At 33.2% G+C, this 27,416-nt stretch overlaps 2 protein-coding genes across 2 annotated transcripts in view; both read right to left on the reverse strand.

Annotated features, from left to right (window-relative positions):
* Window positions 1-27,416, reverse strand: part of LOC127710750 (glycosyltransferase 1 domain-containing protein 1-like) — an 801,321-nt gene that overhangs the window by 248,709 nt on the left and 525,196 nt on the right. The gene's annotated exons all lie outside the window — the stretch shown is intronic.
* Window positions 7,535-25,657, reverse strand: LOC127712933 (uncharacterized). Its single transcript, XM_052219524.1, has 4 exons — window positions 25,151-25,657; window positions 14,663-15,085; window positions 7,952-14,563; window positions 7,535-7,753 (listed from the first exon to the last, which is right to left on the reverse strand). Exons 1-4 carry the CDS (start codon window positions 25,655-25,657, stop codon window positions 7,535-7,537), a joined length of 7,761 nt encoding a protein of 2,586 aa, XP_052075484.1.

Below are 27,416 nucleotides of genomic sequence, written 5' to 3' on the forward strand. Positions count from 1 at the left end.
AATATGATCAGTGCTGGATGACCTTTGAAAAATAAGGCCAGTAAATAAACTTGATCTTCATGTCTTCTTGAACAGTACCGTATTTGGTGAAAAAATCAGTTCAAATTTTTGGCCCGATCGGCGGGCAAAAACTAATTATCAAAATTCAGAGAGTGATCAGATATTGTTTTGAAGACGTGATTTTATCTAGATAGACGCTAGCGCTTCATTTAGCGCGGGCGCTTAATTTTCCGATTTTTTTTTTCATTATAGTATAGAAAAAAGACATTTTTTCTTAATAAGGCTTTGAAAAATGTTAAAAATAGTCATTTTGCTCGAAAAAAATATGAAACAGCGAGAAATGGGGTCAAATGGACTTTTCATCAACGTGAATTCAAGCTATAGTCTGTTTCCTATTTGTGGTGATTTCCATATCTCAATCTAGGGTGGGCTCGAATGTCGACAAAGTATGAAGAGAATAGAACGGTTTTGTGATATCTACTGTTTTTATGGGGAAAAGCATGTGTATATCTTGAACTTGGAGATTCATTTTGCTTTTTAACCATAATGATCGTGACTCAGTTGCTATTCTAGCAAAAAGCTAATTTGGTGAAAATTGACCGAAAGGGTCTCTAAGAAAACACCAACGATTTTGTTAAATTGCAAAGTAGAAAAATTAATCTTGGCATTGAATATTGTAGTCCAAGAATAGTTTCTCTTGCCAAAGTAGTAATATTATTATATTTTTAAAATTTGGAAAAACTTTAGTCTGTTTCAAAAACGTGTTTTTTCAAGAAATGGTTTCATTTAAAGCCATTCTTCAAAATTTGATGTAGCTTTTCCATATCAGAACGGTTTTGTCGACAATATGATCAGTGCTGGATGACCTTTGAAAAATAAGGCCAGTAAATAAACTTTATCTTCATGTCTTTTTGAACAGTACCGTATTTGGTGAAAAAATCAGTTCAAATTTTTGGCCCGATCGGCGGGCAAAAACTAATTATCAAAATTCAGAGAGTGATCAGATATTGTTTTGAAGACGTGATTTTATCTAGATAGACGCTAGCGCTTCATTTAGCGGGCGCTTAATTTTCGGATTTTTTTTTCATTACCGTATAGGTTACAAGAGCGCAATTATTTGTTTACATTTTACCGGCAAGTTTTTTACCCCAAGATGGTACTCAGAATAGAATCCTATACGGCTTCTGATTGGATGATAAAGGATTGGAATTACATTTAATCGAAAGCTTATCCAATTAGGTTTAAAAATTGCAGAAAATCATATTCACATTTTACGAAGTATAGAAAATATCCTCAATTTCTGCACGTCGGAGCCATTAAAAATATGCCTTTTTCATTAAGCGAAAAAAATAGACGATCTTTTTCAACTGCATTTTAAGTCAATTTCTGCCGCATGACCCTATATATTTTTTTGGTTGTAATGCAACACTGGCATTTCTAGTAACAGGAACTGCAATCCGTTTTTCCCTAGTTTGTGTAGTCTTCGAGAAAAAAAATACGGAACACCAGTGGTACCCTATGGAAAATGCATTACGAATAATTGCGCTCTTGTAACCTATAGAAAAAAGACATTTTTTTTTAATAAGGCTTTGAAAAATGTTTAAAATAGTCATTTTGCTCGGAAAAAATGTGAAACAGCGAGAAATGGGGTCAAATGGACTTTTCATCAACGTGAATTCAAGCTATAGTCTGTTTCCTATTTGTGTTGATTTCCATATCTCAATCTAGGGTGGGCTCGAATGTCGACAAAGTATGAAGAGAATAGAACGGTTTTGTGATATCTACTGTTTTATGGGGAAAAGCATGTGTATATCTTGAACATGGAGATTCATTTTGCTTTTTAACCATAATGATCGTGACTCAGTTGCTATTCTAGCAAAAAGCTAATTTGGTGAAAATTGACCGAAAGGGTCTCTAAGAAAACACCAACGATTTTGTTAAATTGCAAAGTAGAAAAATTAATCTTGGCATTACAATTGTAGTCCAAGAATAGTTTCTCTTGCCAAAGTAGTAATATTATCATATTTTTAAAATTTGGAAAAACTTTAGTCTGTTTCAAAAACGTGTTTTTTCAAGAAATGGTTTCATTTAAAGCCATTCTTCAAAACTTGATGTAGCTTTTCCATATCAGAACGGTTTTGTCGACAATATGATCAGTGCTGGATGACGTTTGAAAAATAAGGCCAGTAAATAAACTTTATCTTCATGTCTTTTTGAACAGTACCGTATTTGGTGAAAAAATCAGTTCAAATTTTTGGCCCGATCGGCGGGCAAAAACTAATTATCAAAATTCAGAGAGTGATCAGATATTGTTTTGAAGACGTGATTTTATCTAGATAGACGCTAGCGCTTCATTTAGCGCGGGCGCTTAATTTTCGGATTTTTTTTTCATTATAGTATAGAAAAAAGACATTTTTTTTTAATAAGGCTTTGAAAAATGTTAAAAATAGTCATTTTGCTCGAAAAAAATATGAAACAGCGAGAAATGGGGTCAAATGGACTTTTCATCAACGTGAATTTAAGCTATAGTCTGTTTCCTATTTGTGGTGATTTCCATATCTCAATCTAGGGTGGGCTCGAATGTCGACAAAGTATGAAGAGAATAGAACGGTTTTGTGATATCTACTGTTTTTATGGGGAAAAGCATGTGTATATCTTGAACTTGGAGATTCATTTTGCTTTTTAACCATAATGATCGTGACTCAGTTGCTATTCTAGCAAAAAGCTAATTTGGTGAAAATTGACCGAAAGGGTCTCTAAGAAAACACCAACGATTTTGTTAAATTGCAAAGTAGAAAAATTAATCTTGGCATTGAATATTGTAGTCCAAGAATAGTTTCTCTTGCCAAAGTAGTAATATTATTATATTTTTAAAATTTGGAAAAACTTTAGTCTGTTTCAAAAACGTGTTTTTTCAAGAAATGGTTTCATTTAAAGCCATTCTTCAAAATTTGATGTAGCTTTTCCATATCAGAACGGTTTTGTCGACAATATGATCAGTGCTGGATGACCTTTGAAAAATAAGGCCAGTAAATAAACTTTATCTTCATGTCTTTTTGAACAGTACCGTATTTAGTGAAAAAATCAGTTCAAATTTTTGGCCCGATCGGCGGGCAAAAACTAATTATCAAAATTCAGAGAGTGATCAGATATTGTTTTGAAGACGTGATTTTATCTAGATAGACGCTAGCGCTTCATTTAGCGGGCGCTTAATTTTCGGATTTTTTTTTCATTACCGTATAGGTTACAAGAGCGCAATTATTTGTTTACATTTTACCGGCAAGTTTTTTACCCCAAGATGGTACTCAGAATAGAATCCTATACGGCTTCTGATTGGATGATAAAGGATTGGAATTACATTTAATCGAAAGCTTATCCAATTAGGTTTAAAAATTGCAGAAAATCATATTCACATTTTACGAAGTATAGAAAATATCCTCAATTTCTGCACGTCGGAGCCATTAAAAATATGCCTTTTTCATTAAGCGAAAAAAATAGACGATCTTTTTCAACTGCATTTTAAGTCAATTTCTGCCGCATGACCCTATATATTTTTTTGGTTGTAATGCAACACTGGCATTTCTAGTAACAGGAACTGCAATCCGTTTTTCCCTAGTTTGTGTAGTCTTCGAGAAAAAAAATACGGAACACCAGTGGTACCCTATGGAAAATGCATTACGAATAATTGCGCTCTTGTAACCTATAGAAAAAAGACATTTTTTTTTAATAAGGCTTTGAAAAATGTTTAAAATAGTCATTTTGCTCGGAAAAAATGTGAAACAGCGAGAAATGGGGTCAAATGGACTTTTCATCAACGTGAATTCAAGCTATAGTCTGTTTCCTATTTGTGTTGATTTCCATATCTCAATCTAGGGTGGGCTCGAATGTCGACAAAGTATGAAGAGAATAGAACGGTTTTGTGATATCTACTGTTTTTATGGGGAAAAGCATGTGTATATCTTGAACATGGAGATTCATTTTGCTTTTTAACCATAATGATCGTGACTCAGTTGCTATTCTAGCAAAAAGCTAATTTGGTGAAAATTGACCGAAAGGGTCTCTAAGAAAACACCAACGATTTTGTTAAATTGCAAAGTAGAAAAATTAATCTTGGCATTGAATATTGTAGTCCAAGAATAGTTTCTCTTGCCAAAGTAGTAATATTATTATATTTTTAAAATTTGGAAAAACTTTAGTCTGTTTCAAAAACGTGTTTTTTCAAGAAATGGTTTCATTTAAAGCCATTCTTCAAAATTTGATGTAGCTTTTCCATATCAGAACGGTTTTGTCGACAATATGATCAGTGCTGGATGACCTTTGAAAAATAAGGCCAGTAAATAAACTTTATCTTCATGTCTTTTTGAACAGTACCGTATTTGGTGAAAAAATCAGTTCAAATTTTTGGCCCGATCGGCGGGCAAAAACTAATTATCAAAATTCAGAGAGTGATCAGATATTGTTTTGAAGACGTGATTTTATCTAGATAGACGCTAGCGCTTCATTTAGCGGGCGCTTAATTTTCGGATTTTTTTTTCATTACCGTATAGGTTACAAGAGCGCAATTATTTGTTTACATTTTACCGGCAAGTTTTTTACCCCAAGATGGTACTCAGAATAGAATCCTATACGGCTTCTGATTGGATGATAAAGGATTGGAATTACATTTAATCGAAAGCTTATCCAATTAGGTTTAAAAATTGCAGAAAATCATATTCACATTTTACGAAGTATAGAAAATATCCTCAATTTCTGCACGTCGGAGCCATTAAAAATATGCCTTTTTCATTAAGCGAAAAAAATAGACGATCTTTTTCAACTGCATTTTAAGTCAATTTCTGCCGCATGACCCTATATATTTTTTTGGTTGTAATGCAACACTGGCATTTCTAGTAACAGGAACTGCAATCCGTTTTTCCCTAGTTTGTGTAGTCTTCGAGAAAAAAAATACGGAACACCAGTGGTACCCTATGGAAAATGCATTACGAATAATTGCGCTCTTGTAACCTATAGAAAAAAGACATTTTTTTTTAATAAGGCTTTGAAAAATGTTTAAAATAGTCATTTTGCTCGGAAAAAATGTGAAACAGCGAGAAATGGGGTCAAATGGACTTTTCATCAACGTGAATTCAAGCTATAGTCTGTTTCCTATTTGTGTTGATTTCCATATCTCAATCTAGGGTGGGCTCGAATGTCGACAAAGTATGAAGAGAATAGAACGGTTTTGTGATATCTACTGTTTTTATGGGGAAAAGCATGTGTATATCTTGAACATGGAGATTCATTTTGCTTTTTAACCATAATGATCGTGACTCAGTTGCTATTCTAGCAAAAAGCTAATTTGGTGAAAATTGACCGAAAGGGTCTCTAAGAAAACACCAACGATTTTGTTAAATTGCAAAGTAGAAAAATTAATCTTGGCATTACAATTGTAGTCCAAGAATAGTTTCTCTTGCCAAAGTAGTAATATTATCATATTTTTAAAATTTGGAAAAACTTTAGTCTGTTTCAAAAACGTGTTTTTTCAAGAAATGGTTTCATTTAAAGCCATTCTTCAAAACTTGATGTAGCTTTTCCATATCAGAACGGTTTTGTCGACAATATGATCAGTGCTGGATGACGTTTGAAAAATAAGGCCAGTAAATAAACTTTATCTTCATGTCTTTTTGAACAGTACCGTATTTGGTGAAAAAATCAGTTCAAATTTTTGGCCCGATCGGCGGGCAAAAACTAATTATCAAAATTCAGAGAGTGATCAGATATTGTTTTGAAGACGTGATTTTATCTAGATAGACGCTAGCGCTTCATTTAGCGCGGGCGCTTAATTTTCGGATTTTTTTTTCATTACCGTATAGAAAAAAGACATTTTTTTTTAATAAGGCTTTGAAAAATGTTAAAAATAGTCATTTTGCTCGGAAAAAATATGAAACAGCGAGAAATGGGGTCAAATAGACTTTTCATCAACGTGAATTCAAGCTATAGTCTGTTTCCTATTTGTGGTGATTTCCATATCTCAATCTAGGGTGGGCTCGAATGTCGACAAAGTATGAAGAGAAAAGAACGGTTTTGTGATATCTACTGTTTTTATGGGGAAAAGCATGTGTATATCTTGAACTTGGAGATTCATTTTGCTTTTTAACCATAATGATCGTGACTCAGTTGCTATTCTAGCAAAAAGCTAATTTGGTGAAAATTGACCAAAAGGGTCCCTAAGCAAACACCAACGATTTTGTTAAATTGCAAAGTAGAAAAATTAATCTTGGCATTGAATATTGTAGTCCAAGAATAGTTTCTCTTGCCAAAGTAGTAATATCATCATATTTTTAAAATTTGGAAAAACTTTAGTCTGTTTCAAAAACGTGTTTTTTTCAAGAAATGGTTTCATTTAAAGCCATTCTTCAAAACTTGATGTAGCTTTTCCATATCAGAACGGTTTTGTCGACAATATGATCAGTGCTGGATGACCTTTGAAAAATAAGGCCAGTAAATAAACTTTATCTTCATGTCTTTTTGAACAGTACCGTATTTGGTGAAAAAATCAGTTCAAATTTTTGGCCCGATCGGCGGGCAAAAACTAATTATCAAAATTCAGAGAGTGATCAGATATTGTTTTGAAGACGTGATTTTATCTAGATAGACGCTAGCGCTTCATTTAGCGCGGGCGCTTAATTTTCGGATTTTTTTTTCATTACCGTATAGGTTACAAGAGCGCAATTATTTGTTTACATTTTACCGGCAAGTTTTTTACCCCAAGATGGTACTCAGAATAGAATCCTATACGGCTTCTGATTGGATGATAAAGGATTGGAATTACATTTAATCGAAAGCTTATCCAATTAGGTTTAAAAATTGCAGAAAATCATATTCACATTTTACGAAGTATAGAAAATATCCTCAATTTCTGCACGTCGGAGCCATTAAAAATATGCCTTTTTCATTAAGCGAAAAAATAGACGATCTTTTTCAACTGCATTTTAAGTCAATTTTTGCCGCATGACCCTATATATTTTTTTTGGTTGTAATGCAACACTGGCATTTGTAGTAAGAGGAACTGCAGTCCGTTTTTCCCTAGTTTGTGTAGTCTTCGAGAAAAAAAATACGGAACACCAGTGGTACCCTATGGAAAATGCATTACGAATAATTGCGCTCTTGTAACCTAGAGTGAAATAAACATTGATATTTCCCATTTGAGATCACAGCGCTATTGTCCAGTAACAACTTGAGTAACTCAATATGAAAAGTTTGACAAGCAATATAGAATGTATCCACGTTATCATCACACGCATTAATGTCTGCCTTGCTGTCCAATAATAGGTTGACTTCCTCTTTGTGATTATTCTGACAAGCCATATACAAAGCAGATGCTTCATCATCATCACACTTATTTATGTCTGCCTTGTTATTAAGTAATATCAGTACTGTCTCTATATAATTATTCTGACAAACAACACTTAATGCCTTTTTGTTCAAAAATAATAATATTCCTAATAAATTACGAATGTGACAAAAAAAATATAGTAAATATTTCGTATTTTCATCACTTATACTCCAGTAATATCTTGACTATCCCTATATGCTTCAAATTACAAGCAATTAGTAATGGTGTTGCACCATTATTTGTACACTTATTAATGTCAGCCTTGTTGTCCAGTAACACCTTTACTATCTCTATATGATTATTGTAACAAGCAACATGCATAGGAGATACTCCATTATCATCACACTTATTAATGTCTGCCTTGTTGTCCAGTAACACCTTTACTATCTCTATATGATTATTGTAACAAACAACATTCATAGGAGATGCACCATTATTCGCACACTGATTGATGTCTACCTTGTTTTCAAGTAATACCTTTACTATCTCTATATAGTTGTTCTGGCAAGCGATATATAAAGGAGATGCTCCATTATCATCACACTTATTAATGTCCGCCTTGTTGTTCAGTAACACCTTTACTATCTCTACATGATTATTGTAACAAGCAACATGCATAGGAGATACACCGTTATCCCTGGACTTATTGGTGTCTGCCTTGTTGTCCAGTAGTAACTTAACTAACTCTATATGATTGTTCTGACAAGCCATATACAAAGCAGATGCTCCATCATCATCCCACTTATTAATGTCTGCCTTGTTATTAAGTAATATTTGTACTGTCTCTATATGATTATTCTGACTAGCAACATTCAATGGAGATGTTCCATTATCTCTGCATTGATTGATGTCTGCCTTGTTGTCCAGTAGTAACTTAACTAACTCTACATGATTGTTCTGACAAGCAATATATAATTGAGATCCCCAGTTAACATCACACGCATTAATGTCAGCATTGTTGTCCAGTAACACCTTTACTATCTCTATATGATTATTGTAACATGCAACATGCATAGGAGATGATCCATTATCATCACACTTATTAATGTACGCCTTGTTGTCCAGTAACACCTTTACTATCTCTACATGATTATTGTAACAAGCAACATGCAAAGGAGATACACCGTTATCCCTGGACTTATTGATGTCTGCCTTGTTGTCCAGTAACACCTTTACTATCTCTATATGATTATTGTAACAAGCAACATTCATAGGAGATGCACCATTATTCGCACACTGATTGATGTCTACCTTGTTTTCAAGTAATACCTTTACTATCTCTATATAGTTGTTCTGGCAAGCGATATATAAAGGAGATGCTCCATTATCATCACACTTATTAATGTCCGCCTTGTTGTCCAATAACACCTTTACTATCTCTACATGATTATTGTAACATGCAACATGCATAGGAGATGATCCATTATCATCACATTTATTAATGTTCGCTTTGTTGTCCAGTAACACCTTTACTATCTCTACATTATTATTGTAACAAGCAACATGCATAGGAGATACACCGTTATCCCTGGACTTATTGATGTCTGCCTTGTTGTCCAGTAGTAACTTAACTAACTCTATATGATTGTTCTGACAAGCCATATACAAAGCAGATGCTCCATCATCATCACACTTATTAATGTCTGCCTTGTTATCAAGTAATATTTGTACCGTCTCTATATGATTATTCTGACTAGCAACAATCAATGGAGATGCTCCATTATCTCTGCATTGATTGATGTCTGCCTTGTTGTCCAGTAGTAACTTAACTAACTCTATATGATTGTTCTGACAAGCAATATATAATGGACCCCCATTATCATCACACGCATTAATGTCTTCCTTGCTGTCCAATAATAGTTTGACTACCTCTTTGTGATTATTCTGACAAGCCATATACAAGGCAGATGCTCCATCATCATTACACTTATTAATGTCTGCCTTGTTATTAAGTAATATTTGTACTGTCTCTATATGATAATTCTGACTAGCAACAATCAATGGAGATGCTCCATTATCTCTGCATTGATTGATGTCTGCCTTGTTGTCCAGTAGTAACTTGACTAACTCTACATAATTGTTCTGACAAGCAATATATAATGGAGATCCCCCGTTAACATCACATGCATTAATGTTAGCCTTGTTGTCCAGTAACACCTTTACTATCTCTATATGATTATTGTAACAAGCAACATTCATAGGAGATGCTCCATTATCATCACACTTATTAATGTCTGCCTTGTTGTCCAGTAACACCTTTACTATCTCTATATGATTATTGTAACATGCAACATGCATAGGAGATGATCCATTATCATCACACTTATTAATGTCCGCCTTGTTGTCCAGTAACACCTTTACTATCTCTACATGATTATTGTAACAAGCAACATGCATAGGAGATACACCGTTATCCCTGGACTTATTGGTGTCTGCCTTGTTGTCCAGTAGTAACTTAACTAACTCTATATGATTGTTCTGACAAACCATATACAAAGCAGATGCTCCATCATCATCCCACTTATTAATGTCTGCCTTGTTATTAAGTAATATTTGTACTGTCTCTATATGATTATTCTGACTAGCAACATTCAATGGAGATGTTCCATTATCTCTGCATTGATTGATGTCTGCCTTGTTGTCCAGTAGTAACTTAACTAACTCTACATGATTGTTCTGACAAGCAATATATAATTGAGATCCCCCGTTAACATCACACGCATTAATGTCAGCATTGTTGTCCAGTAACACCTTTACTATCTCTATATGATTATTGTAACATGCAACATGCATAGGAGATGATCCATTATCATCACACTTATTAATGTACGCCTTGTTGTCCAGTAACACCTTTACTATCTCTACATGATTATTGTAACAAGCAACATGCAAAGGAGATACACCGTTATCCCTGGACTTATTGATGTCTGCCTTGTTGTCCAGTAGTAACTTAACTAACTCTATATGATTGTTCTGACAAGCCATATACAAAGCAGATGCTCCATCATCTTCACACTTATTAATGTCTGCCTTGTAATTAAGTAATATTTGTACTGTCTCTATATGATTATTCTGACTAGCAACATTCAATGGAGATGCTCCATCATCTCTGCATTGATTGATGTCTGCCTTGTTGTCCAGTAGTAACTTAACTAACTCTATATGATTGTTCTGACAAGCAATATATAATAGACCCCCATTATCATCACACGCATTAATGTCTGCCTTGCTGTCCAATAATAGTTTGACTACCTCTTTGTGATTATTCTGACAAGCCATATACAAAGCAGATGCTCCATCATCATTACACTTATTAATGTCTGCCTTGTAATTAAGTAATATTTGTACTGTCTCTATATGATTATTCTGACTAGCAACATTCAATGGAGATGCTCCATCATCTCTGCATTGATTGATGTCTGCCTTGTTGTCCAGTAGTAACTTAACTAACTCTATATGATTGTTCTGACAAGCAATATATAATAGACCCCCATTATCATCACACGCATTAATGTCTGCCTTGCTGTCCAATAATAGTTTGACTACCTCTTTGTGATTATTCTGACAAGCCATATACAAAGCAGATGCTCCATCATCTTCACACTTATTAATGTCTGCCTTGTAATTAAGTAATATTTGTACTGTCTCTATATGATTATTTTGACTAGCAACATTCAATGGAGATGTTCCATTATCTCTGCATTGATTGATGTCTGCCTTGTTGTCCAGTAGTAACTTAACTAACTCTACATGATTGTTGAGACAAGCAATGTATAATCGAGATCCCCCGTTAACATCACACGCATTAATGTCAGCCTTGTTGTCCAGTAACACCTTTACTATCTCTATATGATTATTGTAACAAGCAACATGCATAGGAGATGCTCCATTATCATCACACTTATTAATGTCTGCCTTGTTGTCCAGTAACACCTTTACTATCTCTATATGATTATTGTAACAAGCAACATTCATAGGAGATGCACCATTATTCGCACACTGATTGATGTCTACCTTGTTTTCAAGTAATACCTTTACTATCTCTATATAGTTGTTCTGGCAAGCGATATATAAAGGAGATGCTCCATTATCATCACACTTATTAATGTCCGCCTTGTTGTCCAGTAACACCTTTACTATCTCTACATGATTATTGTAACATGCAACATGCATAGGAGATGATCCATTATCATCACACTTATTAATGTTCGCTTTGTTGTCCAGTAACACCTTTACTATCTCTACATTATTATTGTAACAAGCAACATGCATAGGAGATACACCGTTATCCCTGGACTTATTGATGTCTGCCTTGTTGTCCAGTAGTAACTTAACTAACTCTATATGATTGTTCTGACAAGCCATATACAAAGCAGATGCTCCATCATCATCACACTTATTAATGTCTGCCTTGTTATCAAGTAATATTTGTACTGTCTCTATATGATTATTCTGACTAGCAACAATCAATGGAGATGCTCCATTATCTCTGCATTGATTGATGTCTGCCTTGTTGTCCAGCAGTAACTTAACTAACTCTATATGATTGTTCTGACAAGCAATATATAATAAACCCCCATTATCATCATACGCATTAATGTCTGCTTTGCTGTCCAATAATAGTTTGACTACCTCTCTGTGATTATTCTGACAAGCCATATACAAAGCAGATGATCCATCATCATCACACTTATTAATGTCTGCCTTGTTATCAAGTAATATTTGTACTGTCTCTATATGATTATTCTGACTAGCAACAATCAATGGAGATGCTCCATTATCTCTGCATTGATTGATGTCTGCCTTGTTGTCCAGTAGTAACTTAACTAACTCTATATGATTGTTCTGACAAGCAATATATAATGGACCCCCATTATCATCACACGCATTAATGTCTGCCTTGCTGTCCAATAATAGTTTGACTACCTCTTTGTGATTATTCTGACAAGCCATATACAAGGCAGATGCTCCATCATCATTACACTTATTAATGTCTGCCTTGTTATTAAGTATAATTTGTACTGTCTCTATATGATAATTCTGACTAGCAACAATCAATGGAGATGCTCCATTATCTCTGCATTGATTGATGTCTGCCTTGTTGTCCAGTAGTAACTTGACTAACTCTACATAATTGTTCTGACAAGCAATATATAATGGAGATCCCCCGTTAACATCACATGCATTAATGTTAGCCTTGTTGTCCAGTAACACCTTTACTATCTCTTTATGATTATTGTAACAAGCAACATTCATAGGAGATGCTCCATTATCATCACACTTATTAATGTCTGCCTTGTTGTCCAGTAACACCTTTACTATCTCTATATGATTATTGTAACATGCAACATGCATAGGAGATGATCCATTATCATCACACTTATTAATGTCCGCCTTGTTGTCCAGTAAAACCTTTACTATCTCTACATGATTATTGTAACATGCAACATGCATAGGAGATGATCCATTATCATCACACTTATTAATGTCCGCCTTGTTGTCCAGTAACACCTTTACTATCTCTACATGATTATTGTAACAAGCAACATGCATAGGAGATACACCGTTATCCCTGGACTTATTGATGTCTGCCTTGTTGTCCAGTAGTAACTTAACTAACTCTATATGATTGTTCTGACAAGCCATATACAAAGCAGATGCTCTATCATCATCCCACTTATTAATGTCTGCCTTGTTGTCCAGTAACACCTTTACTATCTCTACATGATTATTGTAACAAGCAACATGCATAGGAGATACACCGTTATCCCTGGACTTATTGATGACTGCCTTGTTGTCCAGTAGTAACTTAACTAACTCTATATGATTGTTCTGACAAGCCATATACAAAGCAGATGTTCCATCATCATCACACTTATTAATGTCTGCATTGTTATTAAGTAATATTTGTACTGTCTCTATATGATTATTCTGACTAGCAACATTCAATGGAGATGCTCCATTATCTCTGCATTGATTAATGTCTGCCTTGTTGTCCAGTAGTAACTTAACTAACTCTATATGATTGTTCTGACAAGCAATATATAATAGACCCCCATTATCATCACACGCATTAATGTCCGCCTTGCTGTCCAATAATAGTTTGACTACCTCTTTGTGATTATTCTGACAAGCCATATACAAAGCAGATGCTCCATCATCATTACACTTATTAATGTCTGCCTTGTTATTAAGTAATATTTGTACTGTCTCTATATGATTATTTTGACTAGCAACATTCAATGGAGATGTTCCATTATCTCTGCATTGATTGATGTCTGCCTTGTTGTCCAGTAGTAACTTAACTAACTCTACATGATTGTTCTGACAAGCACTATATAATCGAGATCCCCCGTTAAAATCACACGCATTAATGTCAGCCTTGTTGTCCAGTAACACCTTTACTATCTGTATATGATTATTGTAACATGCAACATGCATAGGAGATGATCCATTATCATCACACTTATTAATGTCCGCCTTGTTGTCCAGTAACACCTTTACTATCTCTACATGATTATTGTAACAAGCAACATGCATAGGAGATACACCGTTATCCCTGGACTTATTGATGTCTGCCTTGTTGTCCAGTAGTAACTTAACTAACTCTATATGATTGTTCTGACAAGCCATATACAAAGCAGATGTTCCATCATCATCACACTTATTAATGTCTGCATTGTTATTAAGTAATATTTGTACTGTCTCTATATGATTATTCTGACTAGCAACATTCAATGGAGATGCTCCATTATCTCTGCATTGATTGGTGTCTGCCTTGTTGTCCAGTAGTAACTTAACTAACTCTATATGATTGTTCTGACAAGCAATATATAATGGACCCCCATTATCATCACACGCATTAATGTCTGCCTTGCTGTCCAATAATAGTTTGACTACCTCTTTGTGATTATTCTGACAAGCCATATACAAGGCAGATGCTCCATCATCATTACACTTATTAATGTCTGCCTTGTTATTAAGTAATATTTGTACTGTCTCTATATGATTATTCTGACTAGCAACATTCAATGTAGATGTTCCATTATCTCTGCATTGATTGATGTCTGCCTTGTTGTCCAGTAGTAACTTAACTAACTCTACATAATTGTTCTGACAAGCAATATATAATGGAGATCCCCCGTTAAAATAACACGCATTAATGTTAGCCTTGTTGTCCAGTAACACCTTTACTATCTCTATATGATTATTGTAACAAGCAACATTCATAGGAGATGCACCATTATTCGCACACTGATTGATGTCTACCTTGTTTTCAAGTAATACCTTTACTATCTCTATATAGTTGTTCTGGCAAGCGATATATAAAAGAGATGCTCCATTATCATCACACGCATTAATATCTGCCTTGTTGTCAAGTAATACTTTTACAGCCTCCATATAATTATTGTAAAAAGCAACATGCATAGGCGATGTACCATTATTTACACACTTATTTATGTCTGCCTTGTTGTCCAGTGGCTTTTTTTCTATCTCTATCTGTTTATTCTGACAAGCAATATATAAATTCAAATTTTGCTGATTTTTGTGTATCTTTTTCATTTCTACATCTGATTCACTGACAGGTTTTCTTGCTTTGTTCTCTGCATATTCTGTCCCACTTTTCAGTATAAGATTATCTAATGTACTTTTAATTTCAAAATTTGTTTGACTATCAACTGTTCCACCAATCGTACCTTTGAAAACATCCTGAAATAATTTTCACGTGATTTTGATAAATTCATTCATAGTCTAGATAATACAGCATAATATTATCGAAAATGTACTTTAAATAAAAAAGGAAAGACAGTAAGCTCATGTTCATGTTGTATGAAATTCAAAACAGTTTGACAACATTGTCGATAGAAAATTAAACTTAAACTTAAACTGTTAATTAATATTGGTACCAATATCGCAAATAATTGGCTGTGGATGCTTCCCCTTGATAACAGAAATATTTTCTACAAAGTATGATCAATTGTGAAAGGAGTGTTAAAATAAGTGATTAAAAATGCAGTGGTTATTTTGCCAGCTCCAGCACAGTGCTATTTTACCGGCTATGGCAAAACAAATAGTCTACGTAATGCTATTTTGCCAAATTCAGTAAAATAGCATACCTGATGGTATTTTAACGCCTATGACAAAAATAGTGATATATAAAGAGTTTTGACTAAATGAAATAAATTGACCGGTTCGAAAATGGACGACTACACTTTGTTGTCAAAACGACTTGAAATAAACGCTGTTTTTTTACTCATATGAAGATCTAATTCAGGTTTTAGTAGCACTTTGAATAGGAGAACCATGTGCAGTTGTGGGAAATATATGAAAACTAGAAACGCAATTTATTTGAAAAAGAGAATTTCTATTTTATTCTCTTTTTTCAATGTTTTCTATTTGTGTGAACAAAATATTCCAACAAACATTTAACTGGAATGATTGTAACAAATATATTTGATGATGGTATCAAATAACACTACACAACAAAAATTGGAGATCAATCTCAAGAATTGAACACGTTTTACTTTACATGTACAAGAAACGTAGAAATTATTTGTTAACAAGTATTGGGGAAATTTCCCCATAAAGTTGATAACAAATCAGATATCAATAATTTTGGAAATTTCCCCCAAACAATTATGACCAACAAGAAATCAAAAGAATGGGGAAATTTCCCTAAAAAGATGTAAACGAAAAAGAAATCAATAGATGATGAAATATCCTCAAAATGATGAAAACTAAAAAGAAATCAATAGAATGGGAAAATTTCCCTAAAAAAGACGATAACCAACAAGAAGTCAATAGAATGGGGAAATCTCCCCAAAAAGATGATAACCAACAAGACATCAATAGAATGGGGAGATTTTCCCAAAAAGATGATAACCAAAAAGAAATCAAAATACTGGGGAAATTTCCCCAGAAAGATGATAACGAAAACGAAATCACTAAAATTTGATAACCAAAAATAAATCGATAGACTCGGGATATTTCCCCCAAAAAGATGGCAACGATACCGAAATCAATAGAATGGGGAAATTTCCCAACCAGTTGATAACCAAAAAATAATATTTAGACTGGGGAAATTTCTTCACAAAGATTATAACCAAAAAGTTATCTATAGACTGGGGAATTATTCCCAAAGAGATGATAACCAAAATAAGTTCACAGGCTTTAAGAAAATACTCATGCATTGCACAATGATTGCACATTCCGTTGTATACAACAGCGAGAAATGTGTCGTCTAACAGATACTTTAAGAATAGAAAACAGTCACTGTGGTGAAACATTTTCAGCAGCAGATAACACAATTGAAAGGAATCATTGGCTGGGGAAACATTAACACTGATAAATTCAACAACAAACATTATAGATAGAGATGATACAGTATACGAAATGGGATAATTTCCTCAAAAACTCTTGTTTAACTGTAATCATGTATATCGGGGCCTTTAATAGGCGACTATACAGTATGGTTTTTCTCACGTTGAAGGCCGTAAGGATGCCGTTAATTGTTAAAAACTACTTTAAATGATCTTTGAGGAATAGTTCTCTCATTGACAATCATACCTGATCCCCTTATTTATGTATAGCTATAAATTAACTCGTATGTTTTAATATGTTGGGGTCTCGGTGGCCGAGTGCTCCAGGTAGTCCAACTACTGTATCACTAGCCAGTCAACGCTGGGATTATGAATTCGAATTCCGCTCGTGCTAGGTGCGCTCGACTACAATCTTAATTGACTAGGCCCATGATTGTCAGTTTTCCTATCGAAGGTTCGTGGTTTTCTTCGGGCAATCCGGCTTCCTCCATCAATAAAAAATGACCGCCACAAAATAGAACAATAGTGTTGAAAGTGGCGTTAAACACCAACAAATCAATCAATCAATCAATTTAATCTGGTGAATTTCCCCGCCCGTTTGAAAAAAATTACACCCTATGGGAAAAAATTGACACATTTGAAGTGATTTTATAATCTTGCAGAATGTGGTTTTAATTTCAACTGTTCAACTGTACAAGATCCAATTTTAACTTTTAATACAGTTTTAACGTCAGTTGCTGACAAAACAATTCCTAAGACCTCGTCAAATCCGAAACATCCAAGCAAACAATGGTTTGAGGACACTTGTGATCAAGCCATAAGTGACCGTAAAAAATCTGGAAGACGGTTCAATCATCAACCTACGACGGAAAACTTGAGTAATTTCCGTATTTTTCGCGCTAAGGCACGGCGGACGTGCAGGCAAGCACGACGAACGTCTTGGAAAAAAATTGTCTTGGGGATAACATCTCTCACTCCGATGACAAAAGTATGGAACATGATACAAAAAATTAAAGTTAACAATTCCAAAGCCACGGTAAAGCATTTAAAAGATGGCAATAATTTATTAACATCTGCAAAAAATATTGTCAACAAGCTTGTGAACTTTTGCGAAATCTTCTTCTTCTAACAACTACAGGGAAGAGTTTTAAAAAGTTAAAAAACAAAAATAAGAAATAAAGTTGAACTTTAAATCGAAAAAACTCTTTTCTCTGGAAGAACTTAAAACATCTCTGTCAAAAGTCCATGATACAGCTTGTGGGCCTGATAATGTTCACTACCAACTCTTTAAACACTTGCCAAATTCCTCACTGGAAGCTCTTTTGTAGCTCATGAATAACATATAGGAATCTGGTAATTTACCATCAATTTGGAAGCTTGCAACCGTCGACCCTATTCCAAAACCAAGTAAAGATCACACATATCTTATTAACTATCGACCAATTGCTCTTAACAGTTGTGTCTGTAGAACACTAGAACGGATGGTTAATGATCGCCTTGTTTGGTTCCTGGAATGATGGGTGTCCCTCAGGGGAGTATTTTATCTGTTTCATTATTTAGTCTTAAAATTAACAGCCTTGTTGAAGTTTTGAAAAGTAATATTGAAGGTTCATTGCACGTTAATATGTTACAGAGGCAAACATATGAATAACAAAAAAAGACATTTACAATAATGTCTTGGAAGAATTGAAAAATGGGCCTCGGAAAATGGTTTTAAATTTTCTACTTCAAAAACGGTCGGGATGAATTTTTGTAACAAAAGGAAATTGCATCTTGACCCAGAACTCACCTTGTACGGAAACCAAATTAAAATGGTTGATGAAACCAAATTTTTGGGGCAAATTTTTGACAAAAAGTTAACTTTTCTAACCCATATCAAAATGTTAAAATCGAGATGTTTAAAAGCATTTGATATTCTAAAAGTTGTCGGCATTACTGACCGGGGTGCTGATCGCAACATTTTACTTAATTTATATAGATCTCTAGTTAGATCTAAACTAGATTATGGCTCAATAGTGTATTGCTCTGCAAGGAAGTCATACATACAGATTCTCGATGCTGTTCATCACCCGGGTTTGCGTCTTTGTCTATGCGCCTTTAAAACCTCACCAATTGAGAGTCTGTATGTAGAGGCTGATGAGCACTCACTCTCCAACAGACGTTTGAAGCTTGGACTTCAATACGCTGTCAAGCTAAAAACATATCCTGAAAATCTTGCCTACGACTGTGTTTTTAATCGTATTTATGAAGATATATTTGCAAACATGAAAATAAAATTCCTACATTAGGAATTCGTTTAAAACTACATTTAACCACTTTGATTTAAAATCTGTTGCACATGTCGAAACTTGAAATGCCCTCCATGGGAACTTCCTAAACCGAAAATGATATTTGATATCCGTAAATACAAAAAAACGGAAACAAACCCTCTTTTAATTCAACAACATTTTGCTGAAATTAAGGCAAATTATTCAGATTTTTCAACTGTTTATACAGATGGATCGAAGGATGATAACCGAGTTGCATCTGAAGCTGTTCTTAGAGACAGAGCTGCAACTCTCCGTGTGTCATCTGCTGCATCCATATTTACTGCTGAAGCACAGGCAATAATTTTGGCTTTGGAATTTATTGCAACTTCTGACAAATCCAAATTTATAATGTGTTCTGATTCACGTTCATGCTTACAAGTTATACAACATACTAAACTCAAAAACCCGATAATTCTAAAGATTTTATATGTAATGAGGAATTTGCAAATTCTTCATAAAGAGATAATTTTTCTATGAGTATCGAGTCATGTTGGAATCCATGGATTGCATGGAAACGGTTGTAGACCAGGAAGCAAAAAATGCCCTGAATGACCCTTTATCTAATTGTGATATACCATATACCGATTTTAGATCTAATATTAGAAAATATGTTTTTAATTTATTGAAAAATTAATGGAGTAAAAAAGATGATAATAAATTACATGAAATTAAACCTAAATTAGGTAAATCTTTTAATAAAATTATTAGTGGAGTGACTTTAACCATAAAATTAAATATTTAATGCACACACCTAACACAGCTAAATTATATAACATTCAAAAGCTACACATTTGTACTATCTGTTTTGCCTGGTCGTAAAAAAATCGTACGGTGCAATTTCCGACAAATCAAGATCAAAGGTCAAGGACGAATAAGTGCATATTTTCCAAGATGTCAGTTTGATTGAATAATATGACTTCTATATAATAAATTCACGTATGCAAACAATTTAAACTTTTACCAGAGTGGTTAGCAGTCATTAATCAAACGCATTTTTAAATATCTAAAGAGTGTTTTTGATAGACAGCACATGTTTCCTGAAATTCGAGTAAAAGTTAACAAAATGAGTGAAAACCTAAATGTTTCTTTCTGATGCAACTGTTAATCACTTAAAACCCTATAATAACTATCAAAGAAGTTTTTGACCATATCAATTTCCTATAATTATGCTTACTTCTAATCAAACAGCAAATCATAACAACTCACACAGTTGCCCAAAATACCGCCATCTGCGGGAACACAGCTTTTAAGCACTTCTTCCTTTTTAAACATTGTATGTGGTCAATATAAGATTTAATAAATAAAATCTTAAGAATTTGAAAAATTTAAAGTAAAAAAATATGAGCGAGCATTATACTATTGCTTGAAATAAAGGGGCGAACCTGCGAGATGGCAATCTGCATTGTAACTACCAGACTGAAATAAACAACATTTTTCGACTTTTCTAATTGTTTGATTTGTAGTTTCATTATAAACATTGATGTAGTGAAAAGACTTTTTATTTATTTAATGTGAACCATAAAAAAGAACTTGAAAACTTAGACAAAAATTTTTTTAAAATAAATATATGAAAAATGAAATTTCAAAGAATTCAAAAACCAGTAAACACATTATAAAACTTGTCTTCTTGATTGCTTAAATTGCATTGTACATTATTTAATAGCATAAATTCATCAAAAAAGAATAATTTTGAAGAACAATTCCATTTATACGCAACGATTCTAGTTACAACTAGGCTTCCTGGATAGCTTGAATGACTTGTTTCGTTTTCATACGAGGCTGACTTCATGCAAGCGCTTCTGACGACTGAAAAAAGCTGCCATTATCTTGAAACATCACTTTCCACTATATAGATGATGTCCTCTCACTGAATAATGCAAAGTTTGTAACGATGTTGGACGCGTATTTTCCTTTGAAATTGAAAATAAAAGACTTAGCAAATACAATTAACTCTATCACATATATTGAAATCGACGATGAGGGTCGGTTGAGAACAAATTTTACGACAAAAGAGATAATTTCAGCTACCCAATCGTAACCTTTGCATTTCTATGTAGCAACAATATTACAGCAACGCCTGCATATCAATACTACTAAAGGAAGAGACCGATTTCATTGAGCCGCAACACCTCTGAAGCCATACAAAGTCGGAAATATTTATGATATGACGTATAAATGTAGTGTTTTGTATTTCCGAAATTTGTCTTTGCATGCTCAGTCGACGTACTGCCCGCGAAATTAAAAAAAAAAACTTTGTTTCAACACTTGCTCAGTTGTAACGCGATTTCGCGGCATCTTGTTGTGGAGTATATATCTCCAAGTTGATACAATATTCCAGAGCTTGCATTTACTTTCACGATTTCCTTGATAGTAGGTAACTGCTCACAATGAAGCTATTAGATAAAGGCACTATAGTATACCGCTATTCAATAGTCATAAATCGATTTGACTGAAACAAATCCGGGACACAAACCAAAACAAAAGCAAACGCCAACATGCATAGAAACAGACTATTCGATAACAACTGCAATATGCCTGACTTGGTATAGGACATTTGAAGAAAAATGGTTGTTTTAACATGGTTTTAAACCAGTGTGCAAATGCAAAGTTGAAATAATCCCTTCGAAAATTTTATGGACGCCCTTCAAGTTGGTTAACAGTTATGAAATATCTGATTCGCCAGATGACGACTGATAAGTTCCAATTGACATAACCAAAATACCGTCATCTCTGTCTTGAATGTCACCTCCCGAATAAGGCTTGTCGCCGAGTTAGGAATTACACGAGCCACACGACGGTCGTCACATGTGGAAAATGATGAAAAGATTGATTGTAAAAACAAAGTAATTAGTATTTTATGACAATGGTCAATTTTCCGTTATTTAATCAAGGTATTCATTGATGTTTTGACAACAATAAAACACTTTTACAGTAATGCTTTTCAAATAAAAAAAATCAATATCCAAATGATAATGTTGTTAATTAATTCAGTAATCATGTTTAATCATCTTTTTTGGATGATTAATTCTGTTTATGGGACATTTCAGCTCTTAAATTGACATAATAAGGTATTTTGGAATTTTATGATTTTTTAAGTTTTCTCATGGTAGCCTTTTACAATCTAGGCAATTGGTATAATTTTATACTCTTATAATAATTCCAAAATTTCACTGTACATGCCATTTTGAACCAGTTCAGCAAGTTATATTCAGCTTAGGGATATATAAATTGCTGTTTTTAATCTATGTTGTACCACAGAAGTATGGTTTATGTCAAAAATGTCCCTTTTCCAATTTGCAGAAAAAGGGATAATATTCTCAATTATATCTTAGGTTTGGAATGATATATTTTTATTAAATGAACCTATAGTAAAAATATGACTATTGGTAAGCACATTGCATTCCTAATAGAAATTAATAAATAGAACAATGATATTTAGAATGAAAAAAGTATTATGACCATTTGTAATATCCATATGCATTTTTCTTGGAATAACCCATATGGGACTACCTTTCCAGTTTGAGCTTAAAATTAGTAAAGAAGTAATTGGACTAAAGCTTTATATGATTTGTATTGCTTGAAATAGATCATAAAATGAAATAAAGTAATGCTGAAGTCAATATAGCAAGTTTGGTTATGTATTACAGAGAATCATCAGAAATTCGAGTTTTAGAAGTTCATTCAAATACCGGGTATGGTTATGACCAAGACGGTTACATTAATAAAGAACTTTTTACCAACTGTAGGTTAACATAATGTTATTGGAGAACTAGAGTAAATTATATAAACAAATAAAGTTAGATTGAAGGTCTTTCGCCATCTAGGATTGTAAAATAGTAGATCGAAGTCGGTCTATACATAGATATAGGAAGATGTGGTATGAGTGCCAATGAGACAACTCTCCATTCAAGTCACAGTTTATAAAAGTAAACAAATATAGGCCAAGGTACAGTCTTCAGAACGGAGCCTTGTCTCACAGCGAACAGCAAGCAATAAAGGTCTAAACAAATTACTAGTGTAAAACCCTTCAAACGGGAAAACCAACGGTCTAATATATATAAAAAAAAAACGAGAAACGAGAAACGAAAAACACTTATGAACCACATCAACAAACGACAAACATCAGATTCCAGACAGGTGCAAACTATACCTTCAATTCAATATGAAAATGTCGAAAAAGGAATTTGATTAATCTGTAATACTTTTCTTTTAAATGGAACGAATTATGTGTTTTATCTTATTATCACGACTGTTTTTTTTAATATAAAATTATTTTGATTATTATTCAATTTGTTTACTTTGACAATCATGGGAAAACAACTCTGTTACTTTACTGTTACCAACAACTATGTTTGATAACGTGCACATCTTTCTACATAACATGTTTTTATTTATTTGTAGTATGTTGTTCATAAATAGCAACAGATTTGTTTTCAATAATACATTATCTTGTTCAACAAATTGACCTGAAATTGCTATCTTCTAAGTCATTTGGTTTCTTGTGGAGATTTGTCTCCTTAACAATCATGTCACATCCTCATTTTTGTATACAGAATAGATTTTTTAACATTGATTGTCATTCATCTTGTCTTAATATGTTCAACTTGATTGATACCTACATTCAAGTCAGCAATGGTTAAAATTGCAAATATTCATTATTTTACTCGTTAAAATCATGCATCAGCATTAAAGTTATGTTCTTTTGGTATCTTATGATGAAAAGGTCATTATTTTTCAAATTGACATTAACGTGTATACAAGTTCACAGTCTATAATGTTTTTTTTCTTTTATTTTTCTTTTATTAAGCAATACTTCCACTATCTATCATTTGTTTAATATGATAAAGTAATATGGAATAAAGAAAATGAGATAGTCATCTGTTATAGAAGCTTATTGTTGTAATTAAGTAACTTTTTTAGGAGAAACGTATGAGAATTCTGTATACAAAACGTGAATCTAACGTACAGAATTAAAGGCCTTTTATCTTTGATTAAGTATGATTATAGAAAATACCTTTAAAATATTATAGTTTTATATGCAAGTAACCAGGAAATGTATTTTTTTTTAAATTTTCACAAATAGTTTTCGCGAAGAGTAAATGTGGGTTTATTTACAAGTGTGCGTAAATGTAAAGGTGCGAAATCTTTAGTAAACGCACGTTAATTACAAACTAAATGGACACAAAGGTACTGTTCATTTACATCGGTGGTCATTACAAATTTCCATTCTGACAGCGTACATGTAATTATAGTAAACGGAAGCTTGATTAAACAAGTGAAAATGCATGTATGTGCACACGGATTTTACGAGGGTTCATATTATGATGTCTACCGCATTTGGTCTCTGGTGAATATATATAGGTTGTTTCATTAGTAATCATACAATACTAAAAAACTATTACACCAGGGTTTTCGATATCACAAACTAGTCAAAACATTTACTAAATTTTATCATCGGTACAAGGAAATTATTCGTAAATATAAATCAACATGCAGACATCTTATACGTTCAGGTATTTTACATCCAATATTTTATGGTAATATTCTTTACAAAGCACAAAAATATCGGCATTCACCTCAAAAGCTAACCAAACCTTTAAACAGACTTATTCGGAAAGGATATAGTTACGATACTGTTGTCAAGTCATTAAGGATTGCATTTTTTGGTATTAATATTGATTCACTCATATGGTCTTTGCATCGGATATAAACACATTTATTCTAAAACCAGTTGTTGGCATGATACGGGTTATGTTCTTCTCGTATATTTTATGATGGTATGATACTAAACCCCTAACGGGAAGGATTGTACTTGATTTTCATATGATGAAGACATAATCTTTCAATCAGTTTAATTGAGGTCTGGAGCTGGCATGTCAAGTTCAGTGTACTGTACACCCTGTCAAAACCCTTAATTGGCATATATTCTTAATTTACACCATAACGAACGTGTGAACTAATATTAAAACTTGATGTTACCATGCAGAAAACTACCTTTAACACACACATTACTAGTATATGGGACAAACCAAAAAGACACATAGCTTGGAAACATAATGGCCCTTCTATATAAATTGACCTAGGCTATGCATAGACTTATCAGTACTGTTAGTAATATGTTACAAGTGAATTTTGTACCACGTTACCTTTGCTACTTTATCTGTTGCTTCATTAGATTGCTTTTGTTGAATATTTACTGGCTTTTCAGGTTCTTTTGATTCAATGGCATGTTCTTGTGTCTTGTCCACTGGTCTTTCAATTTTACTGTTAGGTTTTTGATTTTGATCTAATCGTACTTCTGATTTCCTTAGAGTCTTCACTTGCGTTTCTACTGTACTTAAATATTCTTGTGTCTTGGTCACAAATCCTTCTTCTGTATGAACAATTTCTTTTGTCTTGTTTACTAATACTTCTGATCGATGAATAGTTTCTTGTGTCTTGTTTACTGGTTCGTCCGATTTATATGCAGTTTGGGTTGCCTTATTCACTAATACAATTGATTTACTAGCAGGTTTTTTTGTCTTGTTTACGGGTGTTTCTGTCTTACATTTCAGATGAGAATTGTCAAACGAAGTTTCATTTTCCCCATTTAATTCACCATCAATAGTTTCATCACCCTTTCTTTTGAAAACCTCCTGAAATAATTTATACATGATTTTATTAATTCAGTCATCGTTTATATATACCAGAACAATGCAATATATTGAAAATGTACTTTTTTCGAAAAAAAAACCACACTCCTGCGCTTTATGAAATTCTAAGAAGTGATGAAAAAATTAATATATTAAGGGCATACGATACAGTAGAGATCCCTCGTTGATTTTTTTGTGAACGAACAGTCCTAATTTATCCGGGTTTTTTTGTAAAATGTTCCCTTGATTCATGACATTAACATGCTGAAACAAGTTTAAAAAGGTCAAACCAAATTATTATTTCCTGAATTTATATTACAATTAGTCAAATAAAGAAAAGACAATATTTTTGCGTCTATTATGAAATGCAGGAAAACTTTGCTCGTTGATTTTTTTCATAAAATTTTGGCAGAGCGTTCTTTAAACATTACTTGATTGGTTGCAAAATAAAATAACTGGGGGTCCATATGCTTGTTATTTCAATAAAAACAATACACCTTGATTCTTGATGGCACAGTAGACATTTGCCAATAAAGCGCTAAACTACGTTGAAATTTGTTTTAATCGCGACAACGTCATGAAATCTTTCCCGCCGTTCACAAATATACACTCTCAAGTTCAGTGGTATAGGATTTTTTCAAAAAGCAACGATATGAATCATCAAAATTTATAAAGCTAGTTACTCGTAAAATAGCAGAAAATTTTAGCAAAACCTTAAAGAACTGTTACGAAGCTTGGATAGAAAAAGTTTTCTTGTCAATTACTTATAGGAACGAATTGTTCGGAAACAAAAAAGATAAATCTAAGAAAAATAATTTTACATCTCTGTCCGACATTAATCCTACAAATCATGTAGACAACACAGCTTGAGCATAGTTTTAATTATTTAAAAGGACACGACATGAAAAAGGTTAAACAATAAAATTGTTAGTGGAATAATATTAAAATTAAGGACATTTGGTTATTGTACAATGGTAAATTTGTGTATTCTTGTCTTTAATTTTTTAAGTCAGGAATATGACAGCTGTTATTCATTCGTTTGATGTGTTTGAGCTTTTGATGTTGCCATTTGATTAGGGACTTTCCGTTTTGAATTTTCCACGGAGTTCAGTATTCTTGTGATTTTACTTTTTTTGTTGGTATGATTTCTTATGAGACAACTATCAACCAAGCCACACCATATTGTCAGCTTTAAAAAGCCTGACACGAAAATTTGAAACAAATCAAACTTACGGCCTTAACTATATATGCATTCCATAAACACAAAACCATACCCACATTAACTCGGGTCAGCTTAGAAACTACTCTGAACATGTTTGAAAGATAATATTAAAAGCTGTTTCGTGGAAATTCATGTCGTAATTGTCTCAATAAAGTCCATTACGGTGTAGTATAACATTTCATAGGAAGTACAGCTACTAAACCACTCATCGTTCCCTCGGAAAGAACACGGAACACGAAAATGAAATGAATCGAGAACAAACGATTTAAATCAGTTAATCTCTACTCATTTCGTTTATTGACGTCAAATCGTTTTTTTGCCGATCAAAGTCGCGTGTGAACTAAACGATCAATTTATTCTGTGTAAACATACATGTTCCATTCAGAAACATACTATATCACCTGATTTGGTTTTTTTTGCTTATTATGCTAGTTTTCGAGTTTCCAAATGAAACGAATTAATTTACTCAAGTTCAGTGGTATAATATACTATTGATTATTTGTTTATGAATAGTTTTATTCATAACAATATTTCGTTATTGCATTTGAAATAAAAATA

This window comes from Mytilus californianus, unplaced genomic scaffold (assembly GCF_021869535.1).
Source record: "Mytilus californianus isolate M0D057914Y unplaced genomic scaffold, xbMytCali1.0.p SCAF_8, whole genome shotgun sequence".
NCBI classification, from domain to species: Eukaryota; Metazoa; Mollusca; class Bivalvia; order Mytilida; family Mytilidae; genus Mytilus; species Mytilus californianus.

Coding starts and splice junctions, on each gene's coding strand:
- LOC127712933 (XM_052219524.1), bottom strand. CDS start 25,657: ATGTATAAATTATTTCAGGAGGTTTTCAAAAGAAAGGGTGATGAAACT. Junction 15,086..25,150: donor CAACAGATAAAGTAGCAAAG/GTAACGTGGTAC, acceptor AAATTATTTCAG/GATGTTTTCAAAGGTACGAT. Junction 14,564..14,662: donor ACTATATAGAGATAGTAAAG/GTATTACTTGAA, acceptor GAGATAGTAAAG/GTGTTACTGGACAACAAGGC.